The sequence below is a fragment of the Coregonus clupeaformis genome, chromosome 37 (genome assembly GCF_020615455.1).
Source record: "Coregonus clupeaformis isolate EN_2021a chromosome 37, ASM2061545v1, whole genome shotgun sequence".
NCBI classification, from domain to species: Eukaryota; Metazoa; Chordata; class Actinopteri; order Salmoniformes; family Salmonidae; genus Coregonus; species Coregonus clupeaformis.
Genome location: NC_059228.1, coordinates 27,564,557 through 27,578,590, shown reverse-complemented (window position 1 = coordinate 27,578,590; position 14,034 = coordinate 27,564,557). Strand labels below are relative to the sequence as shown.

The following is a 14,034-nucleotide window of genomic DNA, read 5'->3' as shown; positions in this document are numbered from 1 at the left end:
CCCTCCAGTCACCCTTAGAGCAGCACCTCCGAGCTCCATAGGTGTAGACTCGGAGGTGCTGGGGGATGGAACAGACGGACCCCAATCCGAGCGTCCGCGGGTGGCCAACAGGTTATCCAGCCGGATGGATAAATCCACCAGCTGGTCGAGGGTAAGGGTGGTGCCCCTGCATGCCAGCTCCCGACGAAAGTCCTCCCGTAGACTACACCGGTAATGGTCGATCAGGGCCCTCTCATTCCATCCCGCGCTGGCAGCCAGGGTCCTGAAGTCCAGTGCGAAGTCCTGTGCACTCCTCTTCCCCTGTCTGAGATTAAACAAGCGTTCCCCCGCCGCTCTCCCCTCAGGCGGATGATCGAAGACCGCCCGGAGGCGGTGGGTGAAATCCTCGTAGCGATCCAAACGTTGCGTCTATCTCCCCCCCATTCGGCGTTGGCCCACTCCAGCGCAAAAGCATGAGGGAACAAGAGGGTTAAATAGGGAAATAATCATAACGTGATGGGAACCAGGTGTGTACAATCAAGACAAAACATATGGAAAACAGAAACGTAGATCGGTGGCAGCTAGAAGGCCGGTGACGACGACCGCCGATAGCCGCCCACACAAGAAGAGGCACCAACTTCAGCGGAAGTCGTGACAGAAGTATAATTACAAGCATTCCATAAGTGTCAAAGGCTTTTATTGACAATTACATTAAGTTTATGCAAAGAGTCAATATTTGCAGTGTTGACCCTTCTTTTTCAAGACCTCTGCAAGCCGCCCTGGCATGCTGTCAATTAACTTCTGGGCCACATCCTGACTGATGGCAGCCCATTCTTGCATAATCAATGCTTGGAGTTTGTCAGAATTTGTGGGTTTTTGTTTGTCCACCCGCCTCTTGAGGATCGACCACAAGTTCTCAATGGGATTAAGGTCTGGGGAGTTTCCTGGCCATGGACCCAAAATGTAGATGTTTTGTTCCCCGAGCCACTTAGTTATCGCTTTTGCCTTATGACAAGGTGCTCCATCATGCTGGAAAAGGCATTGGTTGTCACCAAACTGTTCTTGGATGGTTGGGAGAAGTTGCTCTCGGAGGATGTGTTGGTACTATTCTTTATTCATGGCTGTGTTCTTAGGCAAAATTGTGAGTGAGCCCACGCCCTTGGCTGAGAAGCAACCCCACACATGAATCGTCTCAGGATGCTTTACTGTTGGCATGACACAGGACTGATGGTAGCGCTCACCTTGTCTTCTCCGGACAAGGTGTTTTCCGGATGTCCTAAACAAACGGGAAGGGGATTCATCAGAGAAAATGACTTTACCCCAGTCCTCAGCAGTCCAATCCCTGTACCTTTTGCAGAATATCAGTCTGTCCCTGATGTTTTTCCTGGAGAGAAGTGGCTTCTTTGCTGCACTTCTTCACACCAGGCCATCCTCCAAAAGTCTTCGCCTCACTGTGCGTGCAGATGCACTCACACCTGCCTGCTGCCATTCCTGAGCAAGCTCTGCACTGGTGGTGCCCCTATCCCGCAGCTGAATCAACTTTAGGAGACGGTCCTGGGTTCGATTCCCATGGGGGGCCAGTATGAAAAAATAAACTCACTAACTGTAAGTCGCTCTGGATAAGAGCGTCTGCTAAATGACGTACAATGTAAAAATGAAAAAAGTATTTGAACCCCTGCTGATTTTGTATGTTTTAATGGTAGGTTTATTTGAACAGTGAGAGACAGAATAACAACAAAAATATCCAGAAAAACGCATGTCAAAAATGTTATAAATCCATTTGCATTTTAATGAGGGAAATAAGTATTTGACCACCTCTCAATCAGAAAGATTTCTGGCTCCCAGGTGTCTTTTATACAGGTAACGAGCTGAGATTAGGAGCACACTCTTAAAGGGAGTGCTCCTAATCTCAGCTTGTTACCTGTATAAAAGACACCTGTCCACAGAAGCAATCAATCAATCAGATTCCAAACTCTCCACCATGGCCAAGACCAAAGAGCTCTCCTAGGATGTCAGGGACAAGATTGTAGACCTACACAAGGCTGGAATGGGCTACAAGACCATCGACAAGCAGCTTGGTGAGAAGGTGACAACAGTTGGTGCAATTATTCGCAAATGGAAGAAACACAAAATAACTGTCAATCTCCCTCAGCCTGGGGCTCCATGCAAGATCTCACCTCGTGGAGTTGCAATGATCATGAGAACGGTGAGGAATCAGCCCAAAACTACACGGGAGGATCTTGTCAATGATCTCAAGGCAGCTGGGACCATAGTCACCAAGAAAACAATTGGTAACACACTACGCCGTGAAGGACTGAAATCCTGCAGCGCCCGCAAGGTCCCCCTGCTCAAGAAAGCACATATACAGGCCCGTCTGAAGTTTGCCAATGAACATCTGAATGATTCAGAGGAGAACTGGGTGAAAGTGTTGTGGTCAGATGAGACCAAAATCGAGCTCTTTGGCATCAACTCAACTCGCCGTGTTTGGAGGAGGAGGAATGCTGCCTATGACCCCAAGAACACCATCCCCACCATCCCCACCATCCCCACCGTCAAACATGGAGGTGGAAACATTATGCTTTGGGGGTGGTTTTCTGCTAAGGGGACAGGACAACTTCACCGCATCAAAGGGACGATGGACGGGGCCATGTACCGTCAAATCTTGGGTGAGAACCTCCTTCCCTCAGCCAGGGCATTGAAAATGGGTCGTGGATGGGTATTCCAGCATGACAATGACCCAAAACACACAGCCAAGGCAACAAAGGAGTGGCTCAAGAAGAAGCACATTAAGGTCCTGGAGTGGCCTAGCCAGTCTCCAGACCTTAATCCCATAGAAAATCTGTGGAGGGAGCTGAAGGTTCGAGTTGCCAAACGTCAGCCTCGAAACCTTAATGACTTGGAGAAGATCTGCAAAGAGGAGTGGGACAGAATCCCTCCTGAGATGTGTGCAAACCTGCTGGCCAACTACAAGAAACGTCTGACCTCTGTGATTGCCAACAAGGGTTGTGCCACCAAGTACTAAGTCATGTTTTGCAGAGGAATCAAATACTTATTTCCCTCATTAAAATGCAAATCAATTTATAACATTTTTGACATGTGTTTTTCTGGATTTTTGTTGTTGTTATTCTGTCTCTCACTGTTCAAATAAACCTACCTTTAAAACCAAAATCAGCAGGGGATCAAATACTTTTTTCCCTCAAAGTACATATCCTTTAAAAAAATATATTTCCCTTTATTACTTTCCAACCCCACCACCCCTTCCCTAATTGGAGTAAACTAGTGAACAACAATGCTTAGGCCTCTACTTCCAGCTTATACATACTATATACATTTTATGGCCACAGTCAATTTTACAATAATACTATTTTGTTTGTTTTTACTCCTGAACTTCCTCTACCCTCAACCTCTCCGATCATTTTCATGATGTCCATCCGGTTTGCTTCTACAGTGGGGAAAAAAAGTATTTAGTCAGCCACCAATTGTGCAAGTTCTCCCACTTAAAAAGATGAGGGAGGCCTGTAATTTTCATCATCGTACACGTCAACTATGACAGACAAAATGATTTTAAAAAATCCAGAAAATCACATTGTAGGATTTTTAATGAATTTATTTGCAAATTATGGTGGAAAATAAGTATTTGGTCAATAACAAAAGTTTCTCAATACTTTGTTATATACCCTTTGTTGGCAATGACACAGGTCAAACGTTTTCTGTAAGTCTTCACTAGGTTTTCACACACTGTTGCTGGTATTTTGGCCCATTCCTCCATGCAGATCTCCTCTAGAGCAGTGATGTTTTGGGGCTGTCGCTGGGCAACACAGACTTTCAACTCCCCTCCAAAAGATTTTCTATGGGGTTGAGATCTGGAGACTGGCTAGGCTACTCCAGGACCTTGAAATGCTTCTTACGAAGCCACTCCTTCATTGCCCGGGCGGTGTGTTTGGGATCATTGTCATGCTGAAAGACCCAGCCACGTTTCATCTTCAATGCCCTTGCTGATGGAAGGAGGTTTTCACTCAAAATCTCACAATACATGGCCCCATTCATTCTTTCCTTTACACAGATCAGTCGTCCTGGTCCCTTTGCAGAAAAACAGCCCCAAAGCATGATGTTTCCACCCCCATGCTTCACAGTAGGTATGATGTTCTTTGGATGCATCTCAGCATTCTTTGTCCTCCAAACACGACGAGTTGAGTTTTTACCAAAAAGTTATATTTTGGTTTCATCTGACCATATGACATTCTCCCAATCCTCTTCTGGATCATCCAAATGCACTCTAGCAAACTTCAGATGGGCCTGGACATGTACTGGCTTAAGCAGGGGGACACGTCTGGCACTGCAGGATTTGAGTCCCTGGTGGCGTAGTGTGTTACTGATGGTAGGCTTTGTTACTTTGGTCCCAGCTCTCTGCAGATCATTCACTAGGTCCCCCCGTGTGGTTCTGGGATTTTTGCTCACCGTTCTTGTGATCATTTTGAACCCACAGGGTGAGATCTTGTGTGGAGCCCCAGATCGAGGGAGATTATCAGTGGTCTTGTATGTCTTCCATTTCCTAATAATTGCTCCACAGTTGATTTCTTCAAACCAAGCTGCTTACCTATTGCAGATTCAGTCTTCCCAGCCTGGTGCAGGTCTCTCTCATCTTTTTAAGTGGGAGAACTTGCACAATTGGTGGCTGACTAAATACTTTTTTCCCCCACTGTATATGCCATATCTTTCTAACTGTGCTCTTTCACAAAAGCTCCCAACATACAACCTATATACTTATTATGGACACAGTATGCTTTACATTATTAGTTATCTTGTTGTTATTAGTTGTTAGTTGTCATTAGTCCCATCCTTCAACTTCATTCAACACCACCCATCTATCTCTTAACACCATCCATATTGGATATTTGCCATATATTTTTCAACTGTACTATGATGTTTTACAAAAGTTTGAACCTTTCTATTCTCATTGTTTCTACAGATTGTAAATTGAAAATACTTTTTTTTGCTAAAATTATTATTATATTATTGATCAATTGACTATTACTTTTCAGATCACCCAGTAATGCTATCTGCAGGGTTAGCTCCAGGTAAATATTGCAATCCTTAAGCCATTCCTGGACCTGTGTCCAAAAACAAGCTACAAATGGACAGTACCAAAACAAATGATCTAATGATTCTGTCTCTTCGCAGCAAAATCTGCAGAGCTGGGAAGATTGTATCCCCCATATAAATAACATTATATTGGTAGCAAGAATTCTATATAATAATTTAAATGGAAAAATTATAAGTTTTGAATCCGGCGCCGTTTTGCGTATCAGTTCATAAACACTATGCCATGGAATCGGTATGTCAAAAATCTCTTCCCAACTATTTTGCAATCTATATGGGACGGCTGTCAATCCTTTGGTCCTTAAATGAAACTGGTATACTTTTTTATTTATCACAGTTTTATTTAACCAATTATGTTCTTTAATGCAAGGCCGACAGAAAAGTTCCTTACTTTTTCCCCCTCGACTTTCCTCTTCCATTTTTGCGGTAATGCTGCAATTATTTGGTTGTAATTTTGGGTAGAGCAGACGTTTCCATATGTTTTTGTTAGCTGCATGTGCGACATAACTACACCAGTTCTACCGATTATATCATTTACGAAGATTATACCTTTTTTAAACATTTTGTCAAAAAATTAGTATATCTGAGTTTAACCACAATATTTGTTGCATTATTTGTTCTGTCGTTTCTGGAAATTTTTATTAAAATAATATGCCATTTAGCAGACGCTTTTATCCAAAGCGACTTACAGTCATGCGTGCATACATTTTTTTTTTGTGTATGGGTGGTCCCGGGGATCGAACCCACTACCTTGGCGTTACAAGCGCCGTGCTCTACCAGCTGAGCTACAGAGGACCACAGTTGGTTGAAAATTGCAACCAACTGAGATCATTGTCAATGTGTTATCATTACTAATGAAGCGAATGGGCACTCACATTAATCTGTGATGATGAATATCTGATCTCTCCCTTTGTATGCGTACATAGCCTGGTCTACTGGCCCAAGTTGAGAGATGTGCAAGGAAGTTGGATTGGATGAGTAGTGGAAAGGAGAGAGAGAGAGATAAGGGTGGAAGGGGGGGAGAATAATCAAGAGGGAGTGAGAGATATGAGACAGGCTCTTTTGTGCAGAAAAGCAGGAATAATCCCTATTAAAATAATTACAGCCTTTCAGGAGGCAAAGCAATTAAGCGGAAAACAGGCTATTAAGTATTTCTGTCTAAATATTACTCCCATATACAGTCGGGGAAAAAAGTATTTAGTCAGCCACCAATTGTGCAAGTTTCCCACTTAAAAAGATGAGAGAGGCCTGTAATTTTCATCATAGGTACACGTCAACTATGACAGACAAATTGAGAAGAAAAAAATCCAGAAAATCACATTGTAGGATTTTTAATGAATTTATTTGCAAATTATGGTGGAAAATAAGTATTTGGTCACCTACAAAAAAGCAAGATTTCTGGCTCTCACAGACCTGTAACTTCTTCTTTAAGAGGCTCCTCTGTCCTCCACTCGTTACCTGTATTAATGGCACCTGTTTGAACTTGTTATCAGTATAAAAGACACCTGTCCACAACCTCAAACAGTCACACTCCAAACTCCACTATGGCCAAGACCAAAGAGCTGTCAAAGGACACCAGAAACAAAATTGTAGACCTGCACCAGGCTGGGAAGACTGAATCTGCAATAGGTAAGCAGCTTGGTTTGAAGAAATCAACTGTGGGAGCAATTATTAGGAAATGGAAGACATACAAGACTACTGATAATCTCCCTCGATCTGGGGCTCCACGCAAGATCTCACCCCGTGGGGTCAAAATGATCACAAGAACGGTGAGCAAAAATCCCAGAACCACACGGGGGGACCTAGTGAATGACCTGCAGAGAGCTGGGACCAAAGTAACAAAGCCTACCATCAGTAACACACTACGCCGCCAGGGACTCAAATCCTGCAGTGCCAGACGTGTCCCCCTGCTTAAGCCAGTACATGTCCAGGCCCGTCTGAAGTTTGCTAGAGTGCATTTGGATGATCCAGAAGAGGATTGGGAGAATGTCATATGGTCAGATGAAACCAAAATATAACTTTTTGGTAAAAACTCAACTCGTCGTGTTTGGAGGACAAAGAATGCTGAGTTGCATCCAAAGAACACCATACCTACAGTGAAGCATGGGGGTGGAAACATCATGCTTTGAGGCTGTTTTTCTGCAAAGGGACCAGGACGACTGATCCGTGTAAAGGAAAGAATGAATGGGGCCATGTATTGTGAGATTTTGAGTGAAAACCTCCTTCCATCAGCAAGGGCATTGAAGATGAAACGTGGCTGGGTCTTTCAGCATGACAATGATCCCAAACACACCGCCCGGGCAACGAAGGAGTGGCTTCGTAAGAAGCATTTCAAGGTCCTGGAGTAGCCTAGCCAGTCTCCAGATCTCAACCCCATAGAAAATCTTTGGAGGGAGTTGAAAGTCCGTGTTGCCCAGCGACAGCCCCAAAACATCACTGCTCTAGAGGAGATCTGCATGGAGGAATGGGCCAAAATACCAGCAACAGTGTGTGAAAACCTTGTGAAGACTTACAGAAAACGTTTGACCTGTGTCATTGCCAACAAAGGGTATATAACAAAGTATTGAGAAACTTTTGTTATTGACCAAATACTTATTTTCCACCATAATTTGCAAATAAATTCATAAAAAATCATACAATGTGATTTTCTGGATTTTTCTCATTTTGTCTGTCATAGTTGACGTGTACCTATGATGAAAATTACAGGCCTCTCTCATCTTTTTAAGTGGGAGAACTTGCACAATTGGTGGCTGACTAAATACTTTTCCCCCCCACTGTAACTCACTCAGAGAGGGCAGGGTTTGGGAGCAGGCAATACAGTCCTAGAAAAAGGTGCCATCTAGAACTTAAAAGGGTACTTCGGCTGTCCCCAAAGGAGAATCCTTTGAAGAACCCTTTTTGGTTCCCAAAATAGTTCTACCTGGAACCAAAAAGGGTTATTCAAAGGGGTTATCCTATGGGGAGAGCTGAAGAACCCTTTTGGAACCCGTTTTTCTAAGAGTGTAGGGTTAAGAGCTGGCTAGAGCGTATGAGCATCTGTGTCTGTGTGTGTGTGTGAGTGAGTGAGTGAGTGTGTCTGTGTGCGTTCAACTTAGGTGTGTGTTTGGTTTGTGTGTGTGTGTGTGTGTGTGTGTGTGTGTGTGTGTGTGTATGTGTGTGTGTGTATGTGTGTGTGTGTGTGTGTGTTGTATCTAGGACGGGCGAGTTTTGGGAGGCGGTGTGTTAACAGTGAGATCAAGAGAATGGTTGGCAGGAACGCAGTCTCGTAAAGCCCCAGGATTCCACATGGAAAACCCTCACACACAAGGGCCCAGAAAAACACATAAGGGCCCAAAAAAACACACACGCCCACAGAAAAAATATACCCACACACCTACCCACCCACCCACCCACGGGCAATGCAAACACACGAAGTGCCGTTAGAATACAGCTTACATATCTGCACATCCTCAAAAGACACACCTGCACTCACACACACACACAAAACTCCCTCCCCATACACACAGACTGCGTTGACTGCAATAAACCAAAGCTCAAACAGCAATAATACCATTAGAACTATGTGTATAAATAGGGCTGGCAGAATTATTGTATAATCGTGTAACCGACAATTATGAACAACTTAAAAGGATTATAGTAAATCATCTTAATACATTCATTTTAGAAGAAGGGGGGATTCAACGTTATATTCAAGTAGATATAGATTACCCAATAGACATTTTTATTTTTTACATGAAGTGGGAAAAGTTTACAAGCAGCTTCATTTTCAAAAGTGGTCAAAACCATTCATTTTTGAGATAGGGGTGTCACCCCTGTGTTTTATTCATTAGGTATGTTGTAGCAAATGTTTAAATGTGCATTATAATGCATTACAAGCTCAAAACATTTTTCAACAAACATTAGAATTATGACATTACCCATGGTAATTTGCATGACAATGAGTCATTAAAAAAAAAAAATCTTCATCGTCACAGCCCTACCTATAAGACTATCCCTGCCCTGTGCGTCTGAATTCTCAACCCCCCTTTCTTTCTTTCTTTCTTTCATCTCTACTCCAGTCTTCCCTACAGTATATCCTCCAGGAATCCCTCAGGTCTTCCCCATAGGAGTGCCATGTACACTCATTCTAAAGCTTCAATTTGACTCTTCTACAGAATCTCTTGCTTCCTGCTATCTGAGCAATTGGTTTTACAGAGAGGGGGAAAACTACACCAAACACATTTCAGCCACTGCAGGACAACACAGGATGCAATATAGCAGGCATATCTCTGTAAACATACACTTTGTTATTGTGGGAATAGGAGATGGTCGTGTGTGTGTGTGTGTGCGCGCAGGCCTGCGCGTGTGGGAAATCAGACTTGCCCACCGTGTAACCTTCCCCGCCTTTTTAAGTCTTAGGACAAGACATTCTGGCAACCTTACCTTTTGGCTAATAGTTTCACCAACCTGGCAACCAAAACATAAATCACAACTTCCATAGCGGGACCTACCTGGCTCAGTGCAGTTTTTGGACGAGGGGTCCAACAGAGGGTCTGTCTCGTTGTCCCAGGACTCTAGTAGCCTCCGACTCTCCCACCCGGCACCCTCCTCAGTAGTAATGCTGGAGAGGTCATATCCTGGGATGGAACGAGAGAGTATTGTTAAGAGTTAAAATCACTCTCTGTTAGGTGCGTATACCATAAAAGAGTGGGCCGCCAACAAAAATGTTAACAAGGGAGCTAATGCATCCCATGCCAAGACATTCACATACAAATATATCTTGATTTCCATGATGTATATGTGGATATACAGTGGGGAGAACAAGTATTTGATACACTGCCGATTTTGCAGGTTTTCCTACTTACAAAGCATGTAGAGGTCTGTAATTTTTATCATAGGTACACTTCAACGGTGAGAGACGGAATCTAAAACAAAAATACAGAAAATCACATTGTATGATTTTTAAGTAATTAATTTGCATTTTATTGCATGACATAAGTATTTGATCACCTACCAACCAGTAAGAATTCCGGCTCTCACAGACCTGTTCGTTTTTCTTTAAGAAGCCCTCCTGTTCTCCACTCATTACCTGTATTAACTGCACCTGTTTGAACTCGTTACCTGTATAAAAGACACCTGTCCACACACTCAATCAAACAGACTCCAACCTCTCTACAATGGCCACGACCAGAGAGCTGTGTAAGGACATCAGGGATAAAACTGTAGACCTTCACAAGGCTGGGATGGGCTACAGGACAATAGGCAAGCAGCTTGGTGAGAAGGCAACAACTGTTGGCACAATTATTAGAAAATGGAAGAAGTTCAAGATGACAGTCAATCACCCTCGGTCTGGGGCTCCATGCAAAATCTCACCTCGTGGGGCATCAATGATCATAAGGAAGGTGAGGGATCAGCCCAGAACTACACGGCAGGACCTGGTCAATGACCTGAAGAGAGCTGGGACCACAGTCTCAAAGAAAACCATTAGTAACACACTACGCCGTCATGGATTAAAATCCTGCAGCGCACGCAAGGTCCCCCTGCTCAAGCCAGCGCATGTCCTGGCCCGTCTGAAGTTTGCCAATGACCATCTGGATGATCCAGAGGAGGAATGGGAGAAGGTCAAGTGGTCTGATGAGACAAAAATAGAGCTTTTTGGTCTAAACTCCACTCGCCGTGTTTGGAGAAAGAAGAAGGATGAGTACAACCCCAAGAACACCATCCCAACCGTGAAGCATGGAGGTGGAAACATCATTCTTTGGGGATGCTTTTCTGCAAAGGGGACAGGACGACTGCACCATATTGAGGGGAGGATGGATGGGGCCATGTATCGCGAGATCTTGGCCAACAACCTCCTTCCCTCAGTAAGAGCATTGAAGATGGGTCGTGGCTGGGTCTTCCAGCGTGACAACGACCTGATACATACAGCCAGGGCAACTAAGCAGTGGCTCCGTAAGAAGCATCTCAAGGTCCTGGAGTGGCCTAGCCAGTCTCCAGACCTGAACCCAATAGAGGGAGCTGAAAGTCCGTATTGCCCAGCGACAGCCCCGAAACCTGAAGGATCTGGAGAAGGTCTGTATGGAGGAGTGGGCCAAAATCCCTGCTGCAGTGTGTGCAAACCTGGTCAAGACCTACAGGAAACGTATGATCTCTGTAATTGCAAACAAAGGTTTCTGTACCAAATATTAAGTTCTGCTTTTCTGATGTATCAAATACTTATGTCATGCAATAAAATGCAAATTATTTACTTAAAAATCATACAATGTGATTTTCTGTATTTTTGTTTTAGATTCCGTCTCTCACAGTTGAAGTGTACCTATGATAAAAATTCCAGACCTCTACATGCTTTGTAAGTAGGAAAACCTGCAAAATCGGCAGTGTATCAAATACTTGTTCTCCCCACTGTATCTGTTGTGTGAGGCTAGATTGGAGCTAGCAGTGCAGAGTTCATGGAATGTGTTATTCAGAATGTAAGAATGTCACATAGGACGCAGAGCTCAGCCCCATTCCCATTATTAGATATCAGCACTCCGAAAATCTGGTATGTCGGAATAAGATGAGATCATTAGGAGCATTTCTAAGGCAACACAGTCTGCGGTGGCGTGCTCCGTAGGCCCTGGGGTGATCATTCTGGCGGCTCAGTCATCTGGGTCACCATGTCCTCAGGTCACCGCCTCCAACTCAATGCAGCTCCCAAGATGCAACAGGGCCTGACATTAGGATTTGGCGATGCCTGCTAATAATAGCCCTTACTATATTTATAAAAACGGGGATTAAAAACAAATCGCAGCTTCGCTCGCCTGTCCACAAGTTGAGGAGCAGGCGGATAGGATGATGACATGTGGACGCTGACCAGGGAACCTAGGATGGGTCCATGTTGTGTGACTGTAATCATAGAAATGAATACAGAGCCTAGAAATAAATAGAATATGTCTGTCCTTGTGTGTTTGTGCAACCTGCACAAGACTGCAGACAATTTCCTCTTTGTAGGACAATATTATATTTTATGATGTGAAGTGTTTATTTCAACCTTGGTGTATCAGAACGAATCATTACAAAAAAATGTCTTCATCGTCACAGCCCTACCTATAAGACGATCCCTGCCCTGTGCGTCTGAATTCTCAACCCCCCTTTCTTTCTTTCATCTCTACTCCAGTCTTCCCTACAGTATATCCTCCAGGAATCCCTCAGGTCTTCCCCATAGGAGTGCCATGTACACTCATTCTAAAGCTTCAATTTGACTCTTCTACAGAATCTCTTGCTTCCTGCTATCTGAGCAATTGTGTATCAGAAAGGCCCACTGTGAAAGGCCCACTGTGTCTCCCTCTTTCTCCTCTCTCTCTCTCGGTCTCCCTTTCTTCCCCCTCTCCTTCACTTCCCATACCAAAACACTGGAGTGGCTCTCTCTGGGGCTTTCTGTTTGATGATGCATGTCCCAGGCAGGTAGCCTAGCAGTTAGAGCGTTGGGACAGTAACTGAAAGGTTGCTTGTTCGAATCCCCGAGCTGGCAAGGTGGAAAAATCTGCCGTTCTGCCCTTGAGGAGCAAGGAAATCAACCCAAAACAACTGCTCCCCAGGTGCCGATGACGTGTATGTTGATTAAGGCAGCCCACCGCACCTCTCTGATTCAGAGGGGTTGGGTTAAATGTGTAAGACACATGCAATGCATTCAGCTGTGAAACTGACTAGGTATCCCCTTTCCTTCTCATTCAGCTGTGGGAGCACTGAGTAGACTACATGTTAGAGTACAGAGGCCTTCTCCATGTAGGGCCGGCGCTAGAATGAATCAGTTGGACTTACCATTGGTGGGCACATTTTTTCATGGGATCTCCTATGCATTCGTTATAGTAAAGACCATAGGCAGCTTGTGAGTTTCAAGTTTGAGGAAGCTTACAATTTATTCTAGCATTTCTACCGATCTGTGTGCCAGTTGATTATTTTTATATGCATATTTTGGTGGAACAGTTTCATTTCAATAATAACATTTTGGTTTCTCAAAATCATTGTCATGTGGTTAATCATACAAATCTGAAGTAAAATGATAAAAATTGAAAAGTTAAAATTCAACTAAGGCGAGAGCACCAGCCTCTGCCATATGGACACATTGATACACTGAGATACATTGGCATCTAAAGAAATGAGCCAATGCAGCAGTAAGCCTATAACTTCCATCTTCAACTAAGTAAAATACATAGGCCTAAAGCCGACAAAAAAACTGTAGAAAATATCCTGATGAAAAATCTGGTTCTTTCAATCACATTCATCTCTCTATTCTACCTGTCTGCCTCCCTTTCTATCTCTTGACTTGAGCTATTGTTAGTGAAGTGCAACATTGTATCAAATAATTAACTGGGTCCAGCCTAAAGCTGTCGCTATAGAGTACCACAGTATGAGTCGTAATAACCATAAAACCTAGAGGTCAAACAGGGGAATGGTTCCAATCGTTTTTCCACCATTGATTTTCCCATAGGGGATTTTAGAAACACATACAGTGGGGAAAAAAAGTATTTAGTCAGCCACCAATTGTGCAAGTTCTCCCACTTAAAAAGATGAGAGAGGCCTGTAATTTTCATCATAGGTACACGTCAACTATGACAGACAAATTGAGGGGAAAAAATCCAGAAAATCACATTGTAGGATTTTTTATGAATTTATTTGCAAATTATGGTGGAAAATAAGTATTTGGTCACCTACAAACAAGCAAGATTTCTGGCTCTCACAGACCTGTAACTTCTTCTTTAAGAGGCTCCTCTGTCCACTACGCCGCCAGGGACTCAAATCCTGCAGTGCCAGACGTGTCCCCCTGCTTAAGCCAGTACATGTCCAGGCCCGTCTGAAGTTTGCTAGAGTGCATTTGGATGATCCAGAAGAGGTGTCATATGGTCAGATGAAACCAAAATATAACTTTTTGGTAAAAACTCAACTGTTTGGAGGACAAAGAATGCTGAGTTGCATCCAAAGAACACCATACCTACT

The 14,034-nt window shown here is 43.7% G+C and overlaps 1 protein-coding gene across 1 annotated transcript in view; it reads right to left on the bottom strand.

Moving 5' to 3' along the window:
* The window catches only part of slc24a3 (solute carrier family 24 member 3), a 115,159-nt gene that overhangs the window by 40,789 nt on the left and 60,336 nt on the right, over positions 1-14,034 (bottom strand). The window contains exon 2 of the mRNA XM_041866847.2: positions 9,570-9,695. Within this exon, the coding sequence (XP_041722781.2) occupies positions 9,570-9,695 (126 nt within the window). The remainder of the gene's footprint in view (positions 1-9,569; positions 9,696-14,034) is intronic.